Source organism: Poeciliopsis prolifica, unplaced genomic scaffold (assembly GCF_027474105.1).
Source record: "Poeciliopsis prolifica strain line A6 unplaced genomic scaffold, Auburn_PproV2 SCAFFOLD024, whole genome shotgun sequence".
In the NCBI taxonomy this organism is placed as follows: Eukaryota; Metazoa; Chordata; class Actinopteri; order Cyprinodontiformes; family Poeciliidae; genus Poeciliopsis; species Poeciliopsis prolifica.
The window spans coordinates 575961-603434 of record NW_026562399.1 but is presented as its reverse complement, the minus strand read 5'-3'; the positions used below and the strand labels follow the sequence as shown (position 1 = coordinate 603434).

At 36.3% G+C, this 27474-nt stretch overlaps 1 protein-coding gene across 2 annotated transcripts; it reads right to left on the bottom strand.

Moving 5' to 3' along the window:
• Positions 1 to 98: 98 nt before the first annotated feature.
• rars1 (arginyl-tRNA synthetase 1) lies at positions 99 to 23648 on the bottom strand. 2 transcript variants are annotated; one of them, XM_055046644.1, is made up of 15 exons: positions 23518 to 23648; positions 21699 to 21833; positions 21086 to 21274; positions 20561 to 20669; positions 19594 to 19694; positions 18923 to 19044; positions 18702 to 18822; positions 15608 to 15737; positions 14656 to 14760; positions 14029 to 14207; positions 13796 to 13905; positions 12159 to 12264; positions 6818 to 6990; positions 5108 to 5355; positions 99 to 380 (listed from the first exon to the last, which is right to left on the bottom strand). In XM_055046644.1, exons 1-15 carry the CDS (start codon positions 23560 to 23562, stop codon positions 271 to 273), a joined length of 1983 nt encoding a protein of 660 aa, XP_054902619.1. In that variant the 5' UTR covers positions 23563 to 23648; the 3' UTR covers positions 99 to 270. The 2 variants fall into 2 exon arrangements, with proteins under 2 accessions (XP_054902619.1, XP_054902618.1); XM_055046643.1 differs by having other exon boundaries at positions 21086 to 21265; positions 23518 to 23627.
• Positions 23649 to 27474: the final 3826 nt, after the last annotated feature.

Sequence of the window (27474 nt, the reverse complement as noted above, 5' to 3'; positions counted from 1 at the left end):
TTAAAACATTTTTGTACTGATTAGGGAATTTTAAGGAATTAGGGTTATTTTTTTCCTTCTGCAGAAAGTTTCAGATAAACAATAAAAAAAGGGAGAGATTCAGTTCCAGAATGGCTCTTTATTTTAAAAAAGTATCCTTCATATGAGACATTTAATGAACCAAACTTTAAATTTTCCCTATGATTTGACAAATTTTGTCAGAAATGGCAGTCCTGTGTAGTACTGACTGAGAGCTCCTGTAGTTTCAGCTGAAGTGGAAGGAAGACGGGATCACATCCTCTGAACTGGGTTGAGGCCCAGGATGTCGAAGCATTTGGCCATGATGGAAGCAGTGGCTTCACACAGCAGCATCCTCCACATGTTGATCTTATTCACCTCACCTACAGATAGACAAACAAATTAATTATTCAGCTTTTCATTTGATCTGCCATCAAAACTTGACCCATTAAAAAAAAAGGACTCAGTTTGGACCACTCCAGAACTCTGTTTACCGGTAATTTAAATTTAAACTTTAACCCATTTTATGGGTTAAAAAGTAGAACTCATAACAGTTATCATTTGTATTGATATTAGCTTAAACCAAGTCATTTTTTAAACATACTTTCTAACTTTTCCATAATTGTGGGTCTAAACAGTTGAAAATAAAACAAAAACTCAGAGCTAAGAGTTTTACCAAAAGTGTAAAAACACCTTCAGGGAAAAAAATAAAATAAAATTCTCAAAAAGTTTGTTTAAAAAACAAACTTTTTAAAATGGTTTAATCTGATGAAGATTGCTGTGGGTAGGAAGGATCTCCAGTAGGAGTGAATCTGCAGATGCCTGACTGAAGAGTGTTGCTGTATCAAAATTTCATGACTATTATGACATGCTAATAGCTCCATGTCAGGGCTGAAGAGTCAATATTTCAATAACGTCCTGGATTAGTTGTAACTCCAGCTTATCCAGCTTTTGCAGATACTCTTGAAATTTCCAGAAAGTTGAGCAGAGAGAAGTTGGAGTAGGTGATATGATCAAAGATCGATGGAAGGAATAGTTTAAACTTCCTCCTCCTTTCTGCATCTATAAACTCTCCTATTAGTTTTAGGGTCATAGTTCAGGTATTATTCGAGCTTTTAAGATGATCATCAGCTGCTCCAAGTTGTAAAAACAATATTTTGTTGCCATAGTTACGCATCATCATTCTCCCAAGGTAAAAAATAGCATAACAAAACCAGAGGGAATAATTACTTCTTTTTTGTTTGAGTAGCCAAAAATAAAGTAACGAACAAGTACAGAAAAATAATAAGTCATAACTAATATAAGGAAACTGTATAAATTATTCAGTTATAAAATAATCAACTATAAGCTCAAAATTAACACAGTCTTAATGCTGATTGACTGGAAATGTATGTTAGCATTACAGATGGAAACTTAAAAAAAAAAAAGGAAAAAGAAGATGATTTCTTTTTATTACTGGATTTACTTAATATACAGAGGGTTCTGGTTTCTGATTACATATATTGTAATATAATTATGAGATTTGTGCAAGACGATTACTTCAGTTGCATTTTTGGCTAAAAACTTCCAGCTTTTATTTTTTAACAAACTTCATCTGTTTACTTGCACATTTCCCTTTTCCTAAGACAGCACAATCAGTAAAATGATTCATGGAGAAAAAAACCCAACAGAATGTCTTGAGGCTGATGCATGAATGTTCTCTGAAACAACAAGACACGATCAGAGATGGAAAGTAGAAATGAAGTCAAATGTTTGGTAGATACTAAATGAGTCCAATGTTGAGGCACCAGCAAACGATCAGAGGTCAGAAGTCAAATTTGACGACGCTCTCTCAAATCAAAATCAGTGACCTAAACGAGCATCCAGCCCATCGGGTCGGTACCACGTGACGGAGCAGAAACCCGGCGGTCTGTAACGAGCAGCACAGGGTGCATTAGGCAGAGCGCTCGTTAAGAGGCGTGGACGGCAGCGGTCAGCAAGTTCTGTCTGTATTTACACAAACAAGACGACAGACTAATGTGAACGGAGGGAAGATGGCACTGGATGAAAAAGTTTAGATTTTACACACATTGGTGGTTCCTAGGAATTACCAGAGGGAATCCAAACAAAAGGAAATACATTTCATAACTGTCATACTATTAAACTATCAATCTGTGAAAGGGTGGACTTACAGTAATTCCAATGTATTGCTTGAAAATAATGTCAGAACAACAAAATTATCATTTATCACAATAACTTCTGGGACAATTTATCATCCAGTAAAATTTGTTATTGTGAAATTTTAGTTCAGTTTTTTTAAGCAGTTCAGTATTTTGTATTATGTTCATTTAATGTTTTGCAACTTGATTTAAAAGTCAGACTTCTGCCCAGACATATGCCCTGAAATAAGGCATATTTTATCCTCATCTTTAATGTAAAAGCATAGTAATTGCTTTCAAATAGAGAAAGTTTTTACAATGAACTCCTACTGGAGTTACAGCTTGTGTGTGGAGAATTATCATAATAAATCAGCTCTTAGCCTGAAGTGCTCACATTCTAGCACGGCAGGGATAAAACACTTTCAGGAAAGAGGACTAACATATGGCGCCCTGCTTTTAGTTGAAGCTCCATCAGAGAGAGATATCCCGCTAATCTGCAGACTCACTTCCAGAACACTAAAACATTTATTTTTAAAACTAAACAGCTGAGCGGAAGAGGACAGAGATCCGTAGAGCCGGAATTGCTTTTCTGTACTTAAGTATTGAAACTACCAAAAAAGCTGCCCCGATTTGAACAAAATTCCAGACTTTTCCATCTTTGTTGTTATTTCTTTATATTTAAATACACTTTTAGACTTCTTGGGAAAGACGGTATGATGAAAATGTAATAGACGTAAAAGGAGACACTGCAAAAATCGCAGAACAAAACATGCTGGCTTTCTGCACTGTTATTCTTTAGTCAACATGTATATGCTAACAGGTTGTTAAGTAAGTTGTACTGAAAAGCTTTCCCGCAGGTTTATTTGCAGTGGAGCAGAACATAGATTGAGGAGACCATGTGACTCGACAAGACAAGAATTAACAGGACAAAGACTCAGAAAATAGTCATTGATGTATACAAATTGAAAAAATGTTAATTGGACAGACAGAAAATGAAAACTGGATGGATGGACAGAAGGTGAAGTATCTAGGGCAACAAGATAAAGAATCGTTACCAAGGTAATATGGACAAACAGATGGAAGTTAAAATGAGCAAAAAAAGAATGTGATGTAAAGGACAAACTGATTCAAGATAAATTGGACAGTCGTGGGCATACAAAAGTGAAATTAGATGGACAGACAGATAGATTGAAGACAGACTGGACGACTGAATGGACAGATAATAATTTGGAAGGATAGACATATAAAAGGTAGATTAGGCAAAAATACTGAAGGTAGATTGGACAAACAGGCAGAGATACATTTTTTAGTATGTTTAGCAATTTAGCATTAGCAGAGGTAACATTTTTAGTGAATTAGTGGTTAACAAACCTACTTTTCAGTTAGCTGTTCCCACCATTAGCAATAACAACTGACAATTTTAGTCCAAATGTGTTCTCCATTACAACCATGGTGGCCCTTCTGGAAAACGTTCACCAGAAAAAGAACAAGTAAAGGAAAATATATGATTTCTATGATTTGACAACAAATTGGATGGAGGACAGAGTGAAAGTAAATTTGACAGATAGAAGGTAAACTGGATAGATGGTCAGATTTTAGGGCTAGGAAAAGCAGGGAAAACCTCTCTACTTTGAGGGAAAACAATTTAAGAGCAAAACCAAACCCTAAATTAAAACCAAGTGTTTAACCAGTGAGTGAAAATTCCTTCGATGACTAAATATTAATCCATTAAAGGAAATGAAAAAGTTTTCTGCACATTTCTCAGGTCCAATAGTTTTATGTTCCTTTTAGTGAATATTGAGAAGGACAGACATATGGACAGATGGATGGACTGAATGATCTATTTGGACAGATGGATGATGGATCAATAAATGAATAAGAAGCTGCATTGGACAGATTGATAGATTTGATAGATGGTCAATGATTGACTAATGGAAAAACAAAGGGATGGATGGATGTACAAATTCATACAACATTAAGAGTGTGTTCACACCAGACCTATTTAGTTCACTTTAACTCAACTCTGGTCTGGTTTGTTTGTGGGGTGTGAATGTGTAATCGAACTCTGATGTGAACTCTGGTCCACCTACACTTGGTTGAAATAAAATCTGGGGCAGATAGAATGCATATGTGAATGCCAGGCAGATCAGAGACTGCTCCAAAAGCAGGAAGGGGATTATAGCCTAAGGCATTCTGGGAAAATTCAACCAAAGAAAACACACTAGTGGGAGAGAAAAGGTTTGTAGCCTTTTACCAGATACAAAAGAGAAATTCACTAAAATCTGATGCTACTCCATTTCTGTTTAGTTTTCCAGAGGAAGGAAGTTGTGCTCAGTGTCTTCAAAGGTTTTCAGATTTTTTTCCTTCAGTACTTATTGGTGCAGCACCCCCACATGCAAGGGAGGGAACAGGTTTGTCAAAAGGTCTGGTTCATTTTGAGATTGCAGTGAAAGCAGACTGCACCAGCTGAAGATGTAACAAAGGTTGCAATTCCAGTCCGGAATTGAACCAAGACTACGGGACAATCAGGTGAGTAAACAGTCCTGGACTCATTGATACGGAATGAAGCAAAACAGTTTCCATACATATTCTGACCTGGGAAACGTTAACTTCCAGATGTTTCCATTCTGTTGTATTTATTAGCATTCTTGTGGTTTGTGCACTTTTCCTATGGTAAAATTCAAGCATTTTCAAGGTAGATTTTCAAACTTTTCCAGCACCATATGGAGATAAAAATACAAAATATAACTGTCATAAAACAAGAGAAGTTTAGTCTGATTTAGTTCAGAGTGACAAAAGTGTCTGTGTCTTTTTATTGGGTGTAAAAAATAAATGGTTTCAACATTAGAATGCACTTTATTGTAAAACTGTACAGTTTGAATATCAAGTGTCTTTCAAACCTCGAGAACACTTAATAGAAATAAAAGAATTTTCAAAAATTTTAAGCACCCGTTTCTGTCTTGGAGGCTCACCTGTCTGCCGGTCCTTCTCCACACAGTAGCAGTTGTCGTAGAACTCCGTGAAGGTGGTGGCAAGCTCGTACAGGTAGTCGCACAGCGTGTGCAGCAGCAGGTCGTCCAGGATCTTCTGAAGGATCTCTGGGAAGCGCAGGATGCACTTCCCCAGCTTCCACTCCTTGTCATGGTCCAGCAGGATCTCCGTGGTCTCTGCAGCCTTCCTGAGCGTGGCCTCGTCCAGGTTGGCCAGACGGGCAATGGACCTGACAGGACATCAAAAGAAAAAATGTATGTACATCCATTCACCACAAGGTTAATACACTTTATTAAAACTAATAAAATAATGAAGTTGAGAAGACATCTTACTAGGCTGAAATAAACAAACTATTAATCAATGGTTAAAACACTATAACTGGAACTATATTGTGCATTTGGAAAACTAACATATTCTTATCTTATAATATAATAGTGTTTGTTTTGTGTTTATGATGTTTTAGCCTTTTAAACTGTGAAACTTAATTGTTTTTTTCGCACAGTTCACATCAGCTGTCTACTCCTGCTGGTGGCTTTTAATCCACAAAATGGAGACCGAAATAGTTGACAGCAAACACCCGAATCAGTTGGTTATTTATTATATACATTTAACTAACAATAACTAATAAAAATGACCAAACACACTAAAACCTAACTAAAACTAACTGAATTAGACAAAAATTCAAAAGTAGGAATGCACAATATCGGAACTAAAATGGGCATCAGCTGATATTAATAATTTTTTAGCATCGTCCGATAAATAAAACTGGGGTCGATATTAGCAACCAATATTTTCCTAAGTACAGTCATTTTTTTCAGAGTGTCAAAGGGAAAGGGCATTGAAAGATATATAAAATATATATAACTGGTTATTGGCAATAAGATCAATATTAATATTGGATAACAATATCAGCGGGCATATCCTTATTGGCGCATCCCTAGTACAACAAAATAAAACTAAACTATAATGAAAAACGTACAACAGTTACCAACCTGATTCACTGTTTAAACTTTTAAAAGACGGATCTTTAAAGAGGTTTCCTCTTTCTAATCTGGTTTAAAACAATAAAAAGCACAACTTCTGATCAGGTTAAAGGACTTCACCCTTTATGTCTCACTTCCTGTGACTCATGAGGGGGTCAGCCATCCACAGTGAGTGAGCTATTGATTGACAAATCCTCTTAAGTGAGACTCCTTGCAGGAAAAAATAAAAAATTAGATAATCAATCTCTGCCGGGCATGCTGCCATCCAGATCCCAAGTCCTCCAGGCAGGATAGAGAGGAAGAAGAGACGACGCTCGATACAGCAGGGATAAGGAACGCCCTAAAGACTAATCCTCTGGCACAGGATTATGGGTAATGAAGGTAGATGTGGAAGGTTTTCCAACCGGACAGAGAGGAGAAAGTTCAAGATTTTACTTCCTAAACTTTTGGATTTCTTGACAAAACAAGAAGGTGTGTAGGTATGGGGTTTATCAAAAGGCTACAGGAAATGACTATTTTAGCAACTAAAATAGACATTTTTAACTGCAGTTTGTCAACTGTACAGTTGACAAACTGTATGCAGTTGACAAAATTTCCAATAATGAACTAGTAATTTGCAATGTAGAGCACAGTACAAATGTACAAATGATCCGTATGTCACCAGTTTTCAATGTCTCTCAGATGCTAAAAGAAGTGGTGGGATTGTACCTGATGCGGGTGAAAGCGTAGAGCAGGTAGGCCGCCGTGTTGCCCCGGTCGTCCAGCATTTTGTCAAAGGAAAAGATGTAGTCGTTGATGCGGTTGTGAGATAGGTCAGCGTATTTGATGCAGCCAAAAGCAACGGCTCTCTGGGCTTTAACCAGCTCGTCTGGAGTAAGCACCTGACAAAATTAAGTCCACAATAAACAATAAATGAACGGCCTTTATCAGATTGTAATAACTGAAGACTGTTTCACCCTCTAAGAGTCAAAGCAGTGAGCTGAGTTTAACTTCCATCATTAGTTTACTGAACCTGAGGCAGAGATTAAACCAGCTAATCTGGTTCTGACTCCGTAGGGAGTAAAGAGGGGGATTAAAATGAGAGCAGATGGAAGTAAAAACCTGCAGTGGAGCAGAACATAGATTGAGGAGACCATGTGACTCGACAAGACAAGAATTAACAGGACAAAGACTCAGAAAATAGTCATTGATGTATACAAATTGAAAAAATGTTAATTGGACAGACAGAAAATGAAAACTGGATGGATGGACAGAAGGTGAAGTATCTAGGGCAACAAGATAAAGAATCGTTACCAAGGTAATATGGACAAACAGATGGAAGTTAAAATGAGCAAAAAAAGAATGTGATGTAAAGGACAAACTGATTCAAGATAAATTGGACAGTCGTGGGCATACAAAAGTGAAATTAGATGGACAGACAGATAGATTGAAGACAGACTGGACGACTGAATGGACAGATAATAATTTGGAAGGATAGACATATAAAAGGTAGATTAGGCAAAAATACTGAAGGTAGATTGGACAAACAGGCAGAGATACATTTTTTAGTATGTTTAGCAATTTAGCATTAGCAGAGGTAACATTTTTAGTGAATTAGTGGTTAACAAACCTAACTTTTCAGTTAGCTGTTCCCACCATTAGCAATAACAACTGACAGTTTTAGTCCAAACGTGTTCTCCATTACAACCATGGTGGCCCTTCTGGAAAACGTTCACCAGAAAAAGAACAAGTAAAGGAAATATATATGATTTCTATGATTTGACAACAAATTGGATGGAGGACAGAGTGAAAGTAAATTTGACAGATAGAAGGTAAACTGGATAGATGGTCAGATTCCTTAAGAACCAAAAGGTTTTCAAGATGGTACAAATACTTTAAATTTGTAGTTATAAAGTACCTTTTACATTATGACTAATATTTTTTCCCTTACTGGATTTAAATTTTGATGCAAACTCAACATCTTTATCTCTTCTTTGATAAAGCTCTTTTCAGAACATAGATGGACAGATGACCCGGTCTTTAGCTGCTGCTGCCTTTCATAAATCAATCAAAAGCAGCCTAGAGGTGTGTCTCATAATGGGGTCTGCTCACATCCTGGGATCCAGGGCTAATCTTTCTATTAAGGTCTTACCAAGGTTGCAAACCAACACAGCTCCAAGTTTCATTTTCGTTCCTTCAGTTCTCAGTTTCATCGGATGAGATTATTTCCAATCCTGTGTTTCCGTCTGATGTTCAGGTATTTTCATCTAAACTAAAACTAACAGGGGTGGAAAAAACAAGAGATGCTGACCTGGTTGGGTGCAGCGACATTAACACTCAGCAACTTTCAGCTGAATGGATTCTGATGTTGGGAAGAAACTTGCATGGGGATTGATGCCAGCACGATTTCCCTGCAGGCCCACCTCGCCCGGCAGTCTGCTCGCTGCCTGGGTCAGTGCCCACGTCTACCATCTGCTTACTGAAGCTCATTAAATCCAACTGCAGACACTGAGAACCTACGTCTGCACTGTTGACACTGTTGCAGCTCAATTTATATCGATGTTCTTCCTTGAGATTATCCGGCTTCCTACAATCTCTTTATCTTCATTTTCTTTCTGAAGTATAAATACACAAATTCACAACAAATACTTTGCAGACACTACACCTGAGGTGTAGTGGGCACAATCCAATCTGATTTACCTCCTCAAAGATATGAAAAAAGCCACTGTCCCCTTTTGCTCTGCCATTAAAAAGGGTCGACTGACACGCATGATCACTAAGTCATGTCTGCACGTTTGCGTTACAGACGCCACTTAATGACTTCTCAGACAAATTTTTTTTTAAAATAAATTTAAGAAATCCGCATAGACCAAAATCAAAATTGGCTTTGAAAGATCGGTAATTGTCCAGAAAACTCCAATCAGTGCACCCAAAGTCAAAATCATTATTTTGTAGAAATCAGTTTCTCTTCACACTTCAGTGAAACCAACTCCCAAATCAACTTTTTTTATGGTAGACATAAAAATACGTAGGGTTCTATCTTTATGTTTCTGTTAGGCCTCCACAACAATTTAAATTGCCATAGACGTGATCAATATCAACAGATAATATGTCCAAAAGTATATTCAATCATTTCATTGAACCCTGAACCTGAACTGCGCAGTATTGTACCTGAAACTGTCTCACCACTGGCCTCCTTCGGTAGAATGATACACAGGTAGCTCAGTCTCCCATTTGTTACAATACATGAATGGACAACTATGTCTGACGGTGCGTACATAACACCATGAGTTCAGTATAACAGTGTTGTCACCATAATAGTATCCAAAACACATAAAATAAGAGTTGGTAGAGTGTTCATGAGTTATTTTTTATTTTTTGCTAAAAAGTAGGTAAAGGGGTTTGAAAAGTCACTAAATATATTAAAGTTTATAATATAGCAAAAATGCTTTTAGCATCCTGACCACAACCCCGCTTTCCCTTTGAACAAATTATTTCAGAAAATCTAAGGTTGTATCCATTAGCTAACCTCCACCAACTTTCCCTCCCACTTCAAATCAGAAAGTTATTTTCCATCCATCCATTTTTTACACCCTTTTCCCATTGTGGTCATGGGGAGAGGTGAAGTGCTGGTGCCTATCTCCAGCTGTCAACAGGCGAGAGGTGGGGTACAACCTCCTCAGGTCGTCAGTCCACTGCAAAGAAAGTTTGTTTATTTGTAAAAATATACAAACACCAGGTCATCTTTGTCGGAGCTTCTTTCCTTTTTTGTAAAATAAACTTTAATCAAAGTTTTTCCAGGGATTTGAGTCCAGAGAGTTCTCTCTTCAGAGGAATTCAATAAGCAGACTCAGATTTTATAAACCACTAAAGGTTTGTCCTTCAGTCAGCAGGTCACAACATCCTGGGAGATGTGATTTATTGTGCTTTAGAGGCACAGCGACACATTCACAGGTTTTCATATCCACTATAGGACAACACAGCTTCTCACATGGAAAAACAGGTGGGTTTAAATTCAAATCCAGGAGTTTTTCTTTCCATTTAATCTTTACCTAAGAAACCTGCAGCAGTCTACAATTAATTGATACAATAAATGTGACTGATATAGATTTAGTTTGTATGCCAAATTCAGGTAAAATAAGAAAGTCAGCTGCACTGATTTTCTTGCTGCAGGTCTGGTGTCAGGGAAACTGCATGTTTCAGCAAGTCAAGATTTTTGTTTTGAGAGATTTTTTGTGTCACCTTGAATGATATTTAAGACAAGAAAAAAACAATCTAGAAACATGAGGAACTGTTTAGGGAATTTTTGCTGTGCTTTCATCCAGCACAGGAAAAAATGAAATTTTACAGATTGTCACTCTCCTTGTCAACATGTTTCTTCACACCTGTTAGTCCAGTTAGGGCCCAAAATTGCAACATTTATTACATTTTCAGCAGGTGGAGTTTGCATTCAATTTACATTGTACCAAATAAACCAAACTAATTGAGAAACCCGTTACCCCCCTCACCTGCTGCACTGAGAACCAACACAAAAACTCTGAAAAAGTCAACAAACTTCCTTCTAAACAAAATGTAAACATAAATGACATATACAATTTTGGCGCTTGTAGTATTTCCCTTTTGTTTTTGGCAGAAGACAACGAGTCACCTCTCCAGCTAACACTAGACTCCAATGCTTGTTTTGGTTGTATTTACCCAGAATGCTCTACGCTTTAGTCTATGTCCTGTTTTCGGAGCATTGTCCGGTCCTCTTGGTGTTCATATGTGCTTTCAACCTGCACTACAGTTCACTTCAACCAAACCGAAACGAGGTTTGTAGGCAGACTTCAGTTTGACTATACATTCACACCTGCCGAAAAGACCCAGACTTTTAGACAACTGACCTAGTTTGAATAAAGTGGACAACAACATATCAGCTAAAACATATTTTACTGTTATGACCTTCTTACTTAATCTAGTAGATATTTTCTTTTTAATGACATAAATCTTATATCTCAGTAAAACGAGAATTTTTTCCAGTTTGAATTTATTTCCAAACTCTGACAGGTAAAAACCATGCTAGCTTTACATGGCAAAAAACATCATCATCCAGCCAACTAGCAATAAATTTTCACTCAACCAGGATAAATGCAAAAACGCTAACCATCTAGCATAGGCTAGTTAGCAGAAGACTCAACCTCCTCGAGTCACACTTTGGTCTGAGAGAAAAGTAACACAAGAGGAAAAAACGTACATAAACGAGATTAAGAGATATGATTTAAAACTGCAGGTTAGGCATCATTTTCCCTGAAAATAGAAGAGAATGTCAACTTCACCAGCGATTGCACAACCAGCTTCTTACCCACATGTTGGGCAAAATCTGCAACTCCCACCACAGAGATTTAATGAAGAGACAAGTTGATGCAGAAAACAGCATCTGTGCAGCATCTGTGCAGCATCTGTGCAGCTGAGAGTTCAGGAAGAAAAAAGCAGGGAGATAAAGAACCCAAAGTGTGTTGAAGTCGGGTCGAGCTCAGCAGATAAAACTTAAAGTTCTGGTTTGGTTTGAGTCCTGTGATATGGCTCAGCGTAAAGAATTAACGGTTGCCCCAGAGTGAGCAGGTCATTACCGTGAAAACCTGCCTTGGAGCGTTCCGGAGGAAGAAATAACGAGCTGGATGGTGAACCGGTGCTCACTTAATGATTGCTTATCAAAGATTTAACATCTGACACTAAACATTGATAATAAAAAAAATTGTTATAAAATGAGCTGAAATAACAACATTGTTACAGCAGAGTACAGAATATTTAGAATATTGAGTTAATATTCTAAAGGAGGAACCTCCAATAAATGATGTGAAGGAAAAGAACAGCTGGAGGAATGATAAAGACAACTTTTACAGGTATAAGCTTTCAAAAACAAACATAAATAAAACTGACAAAAAAAAAAAATCAAACTTTTTCAGGATAAAAATCAAGGAAATTTTTATATAGGCCAAATAATATAAAACTCCACAATAAAAAACAAAACTCGAAAGATCTGATGCTTTCAAGCAGCGTGGAAATCAGATCTTGATGCCGGTTGTCTCACCTTGTCTCGCTCCTTCTCTTTCAGTTTGTCCATAGATCTCTTCAGTCCCTCCTCCAACAGGTCCATCAGCCTCACTGTGTCTCCAGATCGGGTCTTAAATTTCTTCCTGGGGTCAAAACAAAAAAAAAATAATCACCCTGCACAAGAAAAACAAAATAAAACAGACAGAAGGATCAAAGGGACAAAAAAAGAGAGAGAGAGATGGGACTGAGCTTGTCAAGGTAACAAATTTTACTGGATGATTAATTGTCCCACAAATTATCAAATCCAATTTTATTTGTATAGCGCATTTCAGCAACAAGGCATTTCTAAGTGCTTTACATAATAAAAACACAAAATACAAATTTTGATGAACGGCGGCCGGTTCAGATGGTTAAAGCTCAACCCGCATGACTCTGAATGAGAAGCAATCTCCAGAAAGGACAACAGGAAGTGCTCTCACTTCGTTCGGTTGATTAAAGCTACAGCATGCCCCTTTTATTAGAACACACAGTCACTAATAGAAACATTACATTTTGTCAGGTGTCATGGTTACATATCAGATTGTTGATAATGTATCATTAATTATGTTTTAAAAGCAACTTTTAACAGGCTTTTGTAGACTTGATTTAAAGGCACTCAGTTTTTCAGCAATTTTACAGTTTTCAGGAAGTTTGTTCCAGATTTGTGGTGCAGAGAAGGTGAATGCTGCTTCTCTATGTTTGCTTCTGGTTGTGGGGATGAAGAGCAGAAGCAGAACCAGAAAACCTGAGAGGTTCTGTAAGGTTGATATAACAACAGCAGATTGTATTGTGGTGCTAAACCATTCGATGATTTATAAACCAACAGCAGCATTTTAAAGTCTATTCTCTGAGCTACATGAAGCAAGTGTATGGACTTTAAAAATTAAGCGATGCGCACTATCATCCTTGATTTAGTGAGAACCCGAGCAGCAGCGTTCTGGATCAACTGCAGTTGTTGTTGGACACCATTTTCAAGAAACATAATGGTAAAGGCATAATACTCCAAATTTGCCCTCTCAAATAATAAAGTTTAATTTTGTAAGCAATTAATCACATTAATCACATTCATAATTGCACAAATCGGAAAGTAAGGGAAACACATAAATTTAGAACAAGAAAATTTAGAACAAAAAAACATATTTTTTTGCTACGTTTTGCCGCTACGTTTTTCAGCTGTAACAAAATGAGGGGATTTCACACAACTACAATGGAAATGTTTTTTTCACATCACGAGTCCTGTGATGAACAACAGTTGGTGGATGATGGTTTTTAAAGATTTAAACTTAAACTTTCTTATTTCATAAAAACACCGCTATTGTAATTTTGAGTTTTTTCAACAGTGGAATATTATCAAAGTTTGGTGCACATTTATAATGGACATAAAGCTACACTGAAAGAAAAAGTGTACTTTTGGTTTCAGTTGTATGTGTCCAGTGCATCTGTGAGTAATAAACGTAACAATCTGGTTTGGGTTTGTTTTCCCCTCCTGCTGAAAATTAATTTCTTGATACCATAACTGGTTAACTGAGGGGAACCAATAGTTCTTCACCACTCAGCAGGTTCAGTTTCAACAAAAAACATAAATTCTTCCATGTTCCTATAAACGACTCATTCATGAATTGGGTTAAGACTCACTTGTCCTCTCCCAGCACCACTCCAAAGCCGGCATGCTCTATCCGGGTCACTTGGGGGTCATACCAGCCGATCATCTGTCCTGCAGCGAAAATCACCTGAAAATGTGTCCCCTGGGGGAACAAACCACACAGAGACAACGGAAGACAATCTGAAGTCACTGCAGGTTGAAACAAAATGGCAGAAACTTGACAGTCTGATGACTGGAGGAGGTCAGAAGTCATATAAATCCACACCTGGCCGCTGTCCACGACGTAGATGACTATGTCAGCCTTCTCCTCGAAGAGCCGCTGACGCAGTGCTGCCAGATCTGACGTGTCATAGGTGTAGCCGCCGTCCGACTTGACGATGGTGAGCGGGATGGACTGACCTGGAACAAAGACGATCTTCCGGCCTTCGTCCAGCTCAACCAGACCTGAGCAGGAAATAACGGCAACAGGAAGGTAGAGGAATGAGATTAGACATTAAGACAGTAATGAGGAAGTTGGATTATAATAACAGTGTAAAAAATACCCAAGACCAGATATTTATGATAATAGCACTTCCTGGTGGTGGCTTCAAGTGTTGGCATGTTGTCAAAGCAACATTATTAATCTATTGTTCGATTTATTTACAGATTTTCTTCGGTTTTATTCTATTTGTGAACAATCATAGCATGATGAACAAACAGTTGCTATAAAAAAATAGTAAAATAAAAACTATATCTATGTATAATCCATCCATCCAATCAGTTGATCCACTCTGTGACAGACTACAAAATAAACTGCAGAAAGAACGAAGATGGGTATTACCAGTATAAAGTCGTAAGATCAGCCGAATAAAGTCGTAATATAACTAGAATAAAATCATGCTTTGAGTCTCACCTTTGTCCTCAAACTCCTTCACCACTTGGGTCATCCGGTTCTGGTAGAACGACTCTCCTCTCTCGACGATCTGGATGTCCAAACAGTTGTAGACCTTCTGAAACTCTGGAATCATCACATCAATCAATCCCAACAGGTTTATTCTACTTTAGAATTATTTATAACCTCAGTTTATTATTTTATTTACTTCAAACATCTTATTATGTCACCTTTTTTCCAATAACATCTTTAAAAAGGAATAGATTGAATGTAAAAAGCCTTTTCAATGACTAAATTGAAATGTAAGAAAAAGCTAAGTCAATATCTATTTAAAAAAGACAAGAAAAGAAGAATAACAAAACATGAAAAGAAGATTACAGGTTAAAATATATAACTGGATATTAGAGCCAGACTAGAAACATTTTGTTTTCTGACATTACAAGAATGAAGAAGAGAAGAATAAAGAGAATAAATTAGAACACAAAGAGAATAGTCATGGCATTACAAGGAAATATTTGGAAAAATACAAAAGTAAAGGTGTAAAACTATGAGAATAAAGTTGTGCAAATGAGAATATAAAGTTATAATATTAAGAAAAGAAAATTATAAAAATGTGAGAATTAAGTTGTAAAAATGTGAGAATAATGTCACAATATTACCAGAATAAAGTTGTAAAATGTATGTCATGAGAAACTTGTGACGTCACAGTTTGGTGTCAGTTTTACAAAAAAAATCAGCATCAAAATATTAACAGCAAGACTTTGAAATGACTGTGTCAGACTTACCGAGCTGATCATGTCAGATATTGATAGCTATTGAAGCTTTTTTTCCCTTTAAAACAAATTATTTCTCATAATTTTAAAATTTTCTTAAGCTAATATTGCATCTTTATTTTGCTAACCTGACTTCATTCTTATAATCTTATAACTTAAATATAAGTATGTCTCTTTTTCAGTGTCATGGAAAAGCCCACCTCTCCTGGAAACGTCACAAATCATCTTCCAGGCTTTGATGAAGTCGGGTTCTTTGCTCTGCAGCCTGACAACACATTGGTGCGCCCGTTTCTTGAACTCCTCATCCTCGTCAAAGCGCTTCTTTGACTCCTGGTGGACAAAAAGGAGAAGACAATATATATATACACTCCTGATCAAAATCTTAAGACCAGTGAAAAAATTGCAAGAATTTGCATTTTGCACTATTGAATCTTAAGAAGATTCTAAGTAGAGCTTCACAATGTTAAAAGAAAATATTAGTGCAAGAGACAAAAACATTTGAGCGGGGAATTTTCTGAAAACTGCATTTACACTCAAACATGATTTTTTCAGCTGATCAAAAGTTTAAGACCATAGTCTTTAAAAGCCAAAAGCTGTGCAAAAATCTGGATTCCATGTCATGTTCTATGAAGTCTTTACACTGTCAAGACCTCCAGATGGCAAAAGCAAAAAAGTTCACTGACTTTGAACGTGGCAGGATTGTTGAGCTGCATAAGCAAGGCCTCTCACAACGTGCCATTGCTGCTGAGGTTGGACGCAGTAAGACAGTCATTTTGCATTTTTTAAATGATCCTGAGGGTTATGGAACAAAAAAGTCAAGCGGTAGACCCAAAAAAATTTCACCAGCTCTGAACCGCAGGATCCGATTGGCTGTCCATCAAGACAAGGGACGATCCTCTACCCAAATTAAAGCCATTACTGGTGCCGACTGCAGCCCGATAACCATCAGACGGCATCTGCAAGGGAAGGGCTTCAGAAACAAAAAACGTCTTCAAAGGCCACGTCTTCTTCAACTCCACAGAATTGCCCGTTTGGACTTTGCAAGGGTGCACCAAACATGGGACATTGAAAGGTGGAAGAAAGTTGTCTTCTCTGATGAGAAAAAGTTTTGGCTTGATGATCCTGATGGCTTCCAACGTTACTGGCATGACAGGGAGATCCCACCTGAGATGTTTTCTACACGGCACAGTGGTGGGGCGCCATCATGATTTGGGGTGCGTTTTCCTTCAATGGAACAATGGAGCTTCAGGTTGTGCAGGGGCGTCAAACAGCAGCTGGCTATGTGGAGATGTTGCAGCAGGCATCCCTCATGACTGAGGGCCCTCGTCTGTGTGGTAATGACTGGGTTTTTCAACAAGACAATGCTGCAGTTCACAACGCCCGCCTGACAAAGCAGTTCTTCCAAGAGAATAACATCACTCTTTTGGACCATCCTGCATGTTCCCCGGATCTAAACCCAATTGAGAACATTTGGGGATGGATGGCAAGGGAAGTTTACGAAAATGGACATCAGTTCCAGACAGTGGATGCCCTTCGTGAAGCCATTTTCAACACTTGGAGCAATGTTCCCACTAGCCTCCTGGAAACACTGGCATCAAGCATGCCTAAACGATTGTTTGACGTCATCAACAAGAATGGTGGAGCTACTCATTACTGAGTCCTTTTTTTGGCACTTTGATTTCTGTTTTGGGGGGTTTTGGGGGTTTTTTGAGCTATGGTCTTAAACTTTTGATCAGCTGAAAAAATCATGTTTGAGTATAAATGCAGTTTTGAATTAATTCCCCGCTCAAATGTTTTTGTCTCTTATGCTGATTTCTTCTTTTAACATTGTGAAGCTCTACTTAGAACCTTCTTAAGATCCAATAATGCTAAATGCAAATTCTTGCAATTTTTTGACTGGTCTTAAGATTTTGATCAGGAGTGTGTATATATATATATATATATATATATATTTTTTTTTTTTTTTTTTTTTTTTTTTTTTTACCTTCAGATTTCCCTGACTTTTTCAATTATTTTTTTGGTTTATATCAATCTAAACCAGGGATCCGTAACCTGCAGCTCCAGAGACTTGATAACATGGGTAAAAATAATTTTAAAAACAGAACATATTATTTTTAAATATAAATATGATAACAAATGGTTTTTGACAGAATATTTGCATCAGTTGTCACCAAAAGTACCAGCAACATATTTAAAAAAAATTCTATTTAGTTATGTTGAAAACTGGATGTGTTTAAATTATTTTCCATACAAATAAACATCTTGTAGAAGAAAATGTCTTTATTTTATTTTAAACTAAAAAATATAAGTAAAATTGTGGTTATTTGAGAATGACAACATTTCCTGCAGAAGATATTATAATTTATCAATTTTTAAAAAGTTATGCAACATTTGCAGCTCTGAAGTTTTATTAAGAAGTACTGAGGGCAGCATCCTTTTCTTCGAATTGTAAAGATTGCAGATCCGTGGTTTAGAAAAATTTTTGGTAACACTATCTGGTAGGGTGTGTTTAAGGCTGACATGACACTGTCATAAACATAACATCTATCATAAACAAAAAGGAGTCTTTATGAATGTCTATGACTGTTGTCATGAACTGTTCTTTGGTAAATATTGACACTTTAATGCAAAGTTGGCACTTTTAATGGACTTTAAATGCAACTTTTAGTGCAATTTTACATTGAAAGTGTCATTATTTACAGAATCACATTTCATGACAACAGTCAGACATTCATAAAGACTCCTTCATGTTTACGACAGTGTCATGGCCCACTCCATCAAATAAAGTGTTACCCAAAGTTTTCAGTTTATTCCCAACAACAAGAACTTTCTGTTAAAAATAAAAGTTTGAAAATCACATTCTAGAAAATTACAATAAGTGTCCATCTATGGCAAACTCCTCGACTTCATGAACTTCAAAATTGAACTTCCAAGTGATGTACCAATTTGAACATGACAGTGTAAATGTTAAGATTGGGGGCCATGGCTATATGCAGCTTATTTGGATTTAAAATAACAGAAGCCCTAAAATTTCTGATTCTCCAAATAGGCAGAACTGAGCAGACTAAAATGAAGAATGATTTTGTGGAAAAAAATGTAGTAAACATGTTTTGGTAAGACCTATTTTAACCTATCCAAGGATAATATCATAATGGACCAAAAAAGATTTGGCATCAGCCAAAATCAGAATCAAAAGGGTGGGCTTCAAAAGATCAGTGATCGGCCAAAAAACGGCAATTGGTACACCCATAAATATTGTAATGAGCTGAAATAACCCTGACCCTATGAACTGACCTTGTAAAATATCTGCAGGTCACCGATGGGAGGAGACACTGTCAGGTAGTCTGGAAATTTATCCTGCAGGTGAGCTATGAGCATCCCAAACTGGGTACCCCAGTCGCCGACGTGGTTCAGCCTGCCGATGTCAACAAACAGTGTGACAAACAACAACAATGAGGCATTTCCAGGAGTTGCTATGATCTGGATTGCAGAGTCTGGAAGAGTTTAATTCCGACCTGAGGACGTCGTAGCCAAGAAACTCAAACAGCCGACACATGCTGTCGCCAATGATGGTGGAACGAAGGTGACCCACATGCATCTCCTTGGCGATGTTGGGCGAGGAGAAATCCACAATCACCTAGGCAACAAGACATCAAAAATGACTAATTGATATCACCTTTATTAGTTCTTATTTGTTCTGATTTTAGTCTTTTTTTAGTTGAGCCGTTTAGTTTGGGAATTTATTCCCTCTGGTTCGGAGAGGGAAGTATTTACATTTTGGAATAGGGCTGAAACAAATAATCTGCTTAATTGTGATAAGTGATAATTGAAGTAATCGTCTAATTTATTAATCAATTAACTGGAATATAAAAACCCAAAAAACTGCCAACTATTGGAACACATTCAGAACAGTAATTACTCTAAAACTGTACAAAAAATATTAAGATTTTTTAGTAAATTAAAAGCAAAAGTCTCTCTGTAGATATGTTCTACCCAGAACTCCTCAAGTGTCAGTTTTAGCTTAACCTGTTTACATTCTATTAAGCTCCTTCCCCCCCAAAAAAAGTCAAATCAGCTGCATTGATATTAGCTGCAGATGCTATATGAATAGCATAAAACTGTAAAGCATAAAAGTAAAACTTGAACAAAAGCAAGAGGGCAGTAAAGTTTTATATTGTAGGCAAACCCTCTTCCTGGTGGCGAGCGGTGGCGGCTGGACGCCATTGAGCAACAGGCTGGTCAGCAGTTTGGACACAAATGCTTTTTTCAGATGGATGTTGATGAATCCTGGACAATAAAGCAGAGTAATGAGGCTGCAGCAAAAACAAACCGCTGAACAAAAAGCTGCTAGCTTTAAAAAAAAAGCTGAATGTACAGCTACTTAAAGATCTGCTTTTAAAAATATATTTTTTAAGTGAAAATTTGGAGTAACTACCAGACAAATTATTTTTTAATATTTATTTTGCAATTTTTTAATTTAAGGAATATGTTAAAATTGAGCAACTTCAGAATAAAATAGCAACTGAAATGATTATACAACCATTAACAGATTTTTTTCTAGCATTTTATTTATTTTTCTGTTTAGTTTTCAAAACTATTTTTTTTATTAAATCCACTGAGATTTACATTATCAAAACACCATATTGTATACATTTTCATGTACTACCAAATAGTTATTTTTTATGGTGAATATATAATTACAAATTTTAGTTTACACTGCCAAATAATTCAAGGTTATTGAATGCAAAACAATATAAGAAAATGATAGAGCAAATCCCATTAAAAATTACTTTATTTCAAATTTTCTTGTAAAATGTATTTTTTTAATACACAAAATGTTCAGAGTAAAATGAAACTACTAATTTATTTCATTAATTTGTTGCAGCAGTAAAGAATTTAATTAATATAATTATTAGATTTCTGCTCTTGGATATTCAGATATTAATACATTATTAAAAAGTTTAAGATAAAATATATGTTATGGCATTTAAATTATTAAGAACAAATATTAAAATAGATTAAACAATTCCCTTATCCTAAAAAAAATAATTGGAATAATTACAGAAAAGTTGTTGAGGAGTTTTAAATCTTAAATATAAGGAAGTGAGTCTGAAAGCGTTGAACTCAAAGAGTTTAGCGCTTGGAGCTCCTACCTGGTCCAGCGATCTCTGTTCTCTGGATGAGTTCGTTATCTGGCAGATTCTGGACAATCTTCTCAGCGATTTCTCTCGGGTTCACCTTTGTTCCCTTCGCTTTTAGCATCTGAGAGAAAACAGTCAGAAAGGATCTATATTTAAAAAATTCTAAATATTGTGACAAGAAATGCCAATTAGTGGTTTATTCCATTGAGATTAAATCCAATCAATTAGCTAATAACATTCGCTTAGACTTTCTCTTAGTGATGTAGTTTTGGCCACCATAAACAGAGGGCGCCACTGGTTGTCATGAGCCATTAATACAGAAACAAAAATAGCAGAGCCATATCACAACGGAAAAGAGAAATGGTCCCAACAAAGTCTGGTGTGGGATTGAAAATGCACTTTTTTCTGTTTTGAAATATAAACTTTGACAAGGATGGGGAGCGCCATTTCTTCTGCGACCTCTGCTCCCAGTGGTGTGATGAACGAGACACTTGAAGAAGAAACATTAGAGGGGAAAATAAGCAGTCAGAGACACACCTGAGCCATCCCCATAGCGCTGTTGCACTGGTAATCTCCAAACTTAGCCTGTTGGTTGGGGGTGACGACAAGCGGCGGGTTGTCGAGGTCAGGGAAGGAAGCCCTGATGGCCTCGCCGAAAACATCCTGCAGCCGCTGGTTGATGTTCAGCATGGATTTAGCGCAGTGTGGCGTCTCCTCCTGAAGACTCTGAGGAAACTACTATTACTTAAATGGCATGACTTAAGGATAAAATCAAATATTTTTATACCTGATACAATTTCTGATTTTAATAGATAAGTTTTTCCTTTTCTTTTTTAAAAAATAAATGAAAAAAGACAAAAAGTAGATATTTCAACCATCCCTTCTGTGAGTTGTACATGTTAAGTACATTCTGTGAAAATTTTGCAATAAATTAAAACCTGTAAAGTACACTTGTCGACCAAGATGACATCATTCTGAGCTATGAAAAGCCAATGAGAGCTTTGGTGAAAAGTCATAAATGAATTTAAAAAAAACACACACACATTTTACAAACATTAAATCTTTAAAAATCCTAAATCTGATTAATCTATAAAGTTGATTTATTGCCCTGCCCTACAGAAGCCAGACTGGAATGCCAGCCGCCACCCACCCTCTTCATGACGTTGAGGCGGTACTTCAGTCTGGCGTTTTCCTCCCGCAGATCCTCCAGACGCTGTGACGGCTCACAGTTCTGAGACTTTTTAAGACTCTCGATCTCTGCAGACAAACTTTGGATCTCGCGCTCCTTTTGAGGGGAAAAAAAAGAAAAGAAGAAAACTGTAAATGAAGCAAAACACTTGTACTGAGTTGTACAATGGAACTATGAGGGCATGGTAACAAAATTTCATTACTGAAAAGATATAGTCAAAATAAATTTCACAAGGAGAATGTCTTAAAATTCCATATTGTAATAAGACAATTATCAAGAGCTGATGTAACCAGTTCAGTCTGTGGTTCTTTCTTCAAATTAGACTTTGTTTACATGATTGTTTCAAAGTTCTGCTACTGATAATAATATGACGCTGATGTGTTAAAAGTGTGTTCTTATCTCTAAGAACAATACCAAATATTCTGGTAATAACATTTTATTTCTGTATTATTTTGGCTTTATTGTCGTACGACTGAATTCTTGTAATATTAAGGCTTTATTCTTGTAATTAAAAAAAATAATAATCTTAACCTGACCCTAATAATCAGTCACAGAGTTAACAGGAACTCAAAGTTTAAATAGATATAAGCTGTTAAACAGGCTTGTCAAAAAAGACAATGGTTTTGGCCCTGCTAACATTATTCTGAGCTAAGCAAACACAAGCAGTTATTTGGTGCATCACATAAAATCAAATTAACATTAAAGTTTGTAGCTGTATCCACACAGAAATGATTAAGAAGGTATCAATATTTTTTGCTAGACAAAGCAAAACTTTTGGCACAGACCACATCTGTGACATATCTATAGAGCAACAAAAATTCCTGGTCAGCTCCACCACTGAATGAACTCTCACTTGGTCAGAGTGAAACCAAAAGTTATTTTCTCTCTTTCAGTTATTAGAATAAACAATCAGATAAAACATATATCTACTTAAGTTGGTAACTTTATCTTTTTTGCCTTATGTTTGATTTTGTTGTAAGCATGCTGTAATTAATACATATTCAAATTTACTGAAAGGAATTAAACTCAGTGAATGAATGAAGCTCACTGAAAATTTTGTGAAAAAATTTAACACATTTTCAAGTCAGAGTTAAAAGAAAAAGAAAATATTAGAAATATTATAAAAAAGCTTACTTTAAATCGTTGGTTAAAAAAAACTATTTAGAATCGTATTTGTTTTCTGTTTTTGATTATCCAACAAAAAATCAAGTTTTTACTTCATATAAAAATGTTACAATTCTACTTTCTCCAGCAGATGGCGCCCAGGGCCTTCTAATAAAAAGTAATTGTAACTTCAAAATGAAATCCACAATAACTCCTGGCTTAATGCAATTAAAATTACGCGTATATGGACTTTGAACCACATTCCTAGAAGATAAACTGAAATATCACATTGTGATAAATTCGGCAAATAAATAATGTAAAATTAAGCTATATAATTTTGCAGAACCATTTATTTTGCACTACTTCAACAGTAGAACAAGGGTGAATAAAGAGAAAATAAAGTCATAATTTTCACCATAAAAAGGACATTTATACTTAGGGTACAAGCCGAATTCAAAACTCAAGTCTATTTACTTGTAAATTGTGAAAGCAAACTTTTATTTAACGACCCTTTCTGCGTATCAACAGAAAATCGTTCAATTTTATGTTTTTTGTAGAAAGTTTGGCGTGTCTTGGACACTTTAACGTCCTTCTAAAGCATTTAGCTTCAGAAGAATTAAAAACCTCGGCACCTCTTTATTATGTCTATGGCTACAATGATGCACCGGCGGCTCACCTGCTGCTGAAGCCGGGCTGTGTACTCGGTCACTGGGTCTCCCATTTCTCTGAAAAGCCGGGCGAAGAATATGCTACAGAGAGGGAGCTCAATCTCGTGTCTGATGAAACAAACTGCAGGATGAGGAAGAAGTTCAGGACTACATTCGTTGTCTTTGACAGAGGTTTGTTATATTTCTGCAGTGCCACCTGCAGGACCGGAATGAGATCCTCCGTCAGCCAACCTTGGTTCATGTCTCTGCAACAAATATAAAACTGAAAAGAAAAAAATAAAACAAAACATCAGAAACATTCACAACCTGAATCATGACATGACTTAAATATGAATCTTGAGTTTTATTAAAAGGCATGCACTGTATAAGCCCAGAAAGGATTACTGTAAATAACCATAAGTGCAGGGCTGTGCAGAGACCTTTGGAGAGGCAGGGGCTCAAAGTCAAAAAAGGGCATATTGAACAAGATCTTAAAACACCATACAACAACATAGCAACAACCTGTATTAATCCAGAATTGAATTAGATCCTATTTAAATATACTGTATATTATGTAATATTTTGCTTAGTGCTTATCTATCACTTATTGTTTTTCATACTTTAATTGTGTTGTACTTTAATTCCCTCAAAAGTGGTCAAATGTGCGCACACACGCACACACACATACGCAGGTACACTGAGCACCGCTGCCATCGACCTTCCCTTTTGCGCTTTTCACAGGCAGGATGTTTTATTGCATCCATCAAAACTCCAGAGAAACTGGAAGTAAAGACTTAAGGCATGACTTAAGGATAAAATCAAATACTTTTATACCAGATACAATTTATGATTTTAATAGATAAGTTTTTCCTTTTCTTTTTTAAAAAAATAAATGAAAAAAAGACAAAAAGTAGATATTTCAACCATCCCTTCTGTGAGTTGTACATGTTAAGTACATTCTGTGAAAATTTTGGAATAAATTAAAACCCGTAAAGTACACTTGTCGACCAAGATGACATCATTCTGAGCTATGAAAAGCCAATGAGAGCTTTGGTGAAAAGGCATAAATGAATTAAAAAAACACACACACACACATTTTACAAACATTAAATCTTTAAAAATCCTAAATCTGATTAATCTATAAAGTTGATTTATTGCCCTGCCCTACAGAAGCCAGACTCTTCATGACGTTGAGGCGGTACTTCAGTCTGGCATTGGAGACTTTGGTGAGTGTTGCCTATGCTAGTATTTAGCGTTTAACATGGGGACATTCAGGAGAACAAAAACATATGGGAGGATTTAACATAGAGACATCCAGGAGAACTTAATGTGGGACATATGGGGGGATTTAACATGGAGAAATTTAGGATAACTATATATGGGCGATATGTGAAGATTTAACATGAGACATAAGGGAGTACTCAACATGGAGACATCCACAATAACTTAATATAGGACATATTGGAGGATGGAACATGAGACATTTGGGAAGATTTAGCATGAGACACTCACTCTCACTCACTCAGCAAAATATTCAACTTTCAGCTTTATAATATTTGAAACAGCATAGAAATACCGAGAAGCAGTAGTTTTTGTGATTTGAAGGATGAACAAAGAGTCATTTCTGTGTTTTTTAAACAATAACCTAGAGAGACGAAAAAAGCTTTATCCTGAGAGAAAGCTAAAAAAAAAAAGCACAAATGTGAATTTCTCAGCACTACATTCAACTTTCAGCTTTATAATCTTTGAAACATCATATAAATGATGGAAAGTAGCAGTTTTTGTGGTTTGAAGAATCAATAAAGGCTAATTTCTGATCTATAAAACAATAACCTTCAGAGACCAAAAACTCTTTATCTCAGTGAGAGAAGTGAAAAATGCAAAAATGGGAATTTCCTTGTTTTTACTTTAACTCCATTCTCAGAAAGGACAAAAACAAACCTGCTGTGTCTGAAGTGACAGAACTTAGCCTGGTAAACCAGTAAAGCATGTAAACGGGTCCCTGTATTGTCTTCAGGCTGATTGTTGCGTCTCCTTCATGGAATCTGTTATGCAGACTGCAGAGAATATTTGACCTCACCTTCAGAACAGAAATCTGTTCATTTCCAGGAAAACAGCCAGAACGTTCTGCAGGTTAAACTGAGAAACTAATATTGCCACTGTTCATCTGTCTGATAGCTAAAACACAACTCAGGTGCTTGAAAAAAAAAGAAGCTAAAAGCCATTTGATACTTATTCCACTGACACATTTTAAACCACAAAACATTAAATTCAGTATCTTCTGAATCAGATGTTGAACATTTTCTGAAACTTGGAAATTAAATATGACTAAGATATTTGCAGGGAAACCAAGGAACAAAATTCATAACTCCCTCTAAAAAATTAGTGGAAACATCCGTTATTCTCTTTGATTTGGGGTCTCCTCACAATCCTTAACTTGAAGATGGATTTTCTCCTCAGAAACAAACTCAGATTTGATGTTTTCCTGTTTTCTTATGTACTGGATCACCAGGTTTCAAAACCCAACTAGAGTAAGATTTATTTCAAAGAACCGCTGGACCTCCACTGAACTGACCTTTGAATTGTCCTTCTTGCATCTTTTTCTGCTAGAATAATTTTTAGTCATGTGTGTCTGTATCTAACTTTCAGATCTGTTACGGTTCAGTAGGATGATGATGATGTCATCACTGATGATGATTATGATGATGATGTTTCAAGCATACAAAATCAATAACCTTCCCATCAAATCCTTCACTGCCATTTCTTAGACCATTTCTAAGGATGGTCTAAGAAGATGGTCTCATCAACTTCAGGAATCAGCACTGACCCAAGAAGCCGAGTCAAAGACAAAGATGAAGAAGGAACCAACTTAATGATTTGCTGTAAAAATGTACACTTATTTAAAATTTGTATTTTTCCACTGAATAACTCAACACAACACATTCTGGCTGTTTTTATTTATAGTAGAGTTATACATGTAGTGTTGAATTGGCCCTCACATGATCCAAAGATCTGGATGTAGGACATTTAAGTCCAAGCTGTAACAGCAAAAGTACAGAAACATTTCTAATTGTTGAATTGAAATATATTAAAAATAATTATAGTGCTTTAATGGACAGATAAAACAAAACAAAATAGCAGAAGTGATTAAATAAACTGATTAAAAACTGCTGCAATGAAACATGTTTTCAGCTCTGTACAACTTGGTACAAACCAAATTGTACAGAGCTGTGTTGATTTACAGAAAAACTAGACACCAGCCCTATAGAAGCTGTTCCTGGGGACACTGGTTAAACTGGTTTCTGAACCATTCAGAGCCTTATTGACTATCAATGCACTCAGACAGCCAGTGATTGAGATGCCGAGGGCTAATTTAGTAAGATACTAAATGTGTTTGAGTTCATAACCACACCTCGGTCTTATGTGTGAGTTTTAGCTACAATTAACTGAATTAAACTTGTATAAATTGCCACATCAGTTGAAAATGGTAATATTTTCAGTTTATTTTCAATACACTACTAATATTTGAGGGGGGTTAGGGAACATAGCTACAAGTTACACAGCTGGCACATAAATACTTCAGATCCCCTCTAAAATACTTTAAAATGTCCTTTTTCAATAGTTCAAACAATAAGAAAACCTTAATATTCAATTTGGAAATGTCAGCCAGTAGCATTTAATTATAGGAAAAGCTTCCCAGAATAATTTTGAATTAAATTTGTCAGAAAGATCCACAAGTACTGACAGTTGAAAAGCAGAGGTCCACTATGTCTGCATCTTATTCATGTTGCTGTGGCTTATTTTAAAGAAACATGCTCAAATTTGAAGAAGTACATCAACATCAACACTGTCAATAGATGATTCTTCATAGATAGATGCTGGCTTATATTTTACAAATTTTATGTTTTTGTGAAATTAGTCTTGAGAATAAGCCTTCTGCATTTAATGAACATAATTTGTTAGTAGGGCTGCTGTTCAGGGTAAAA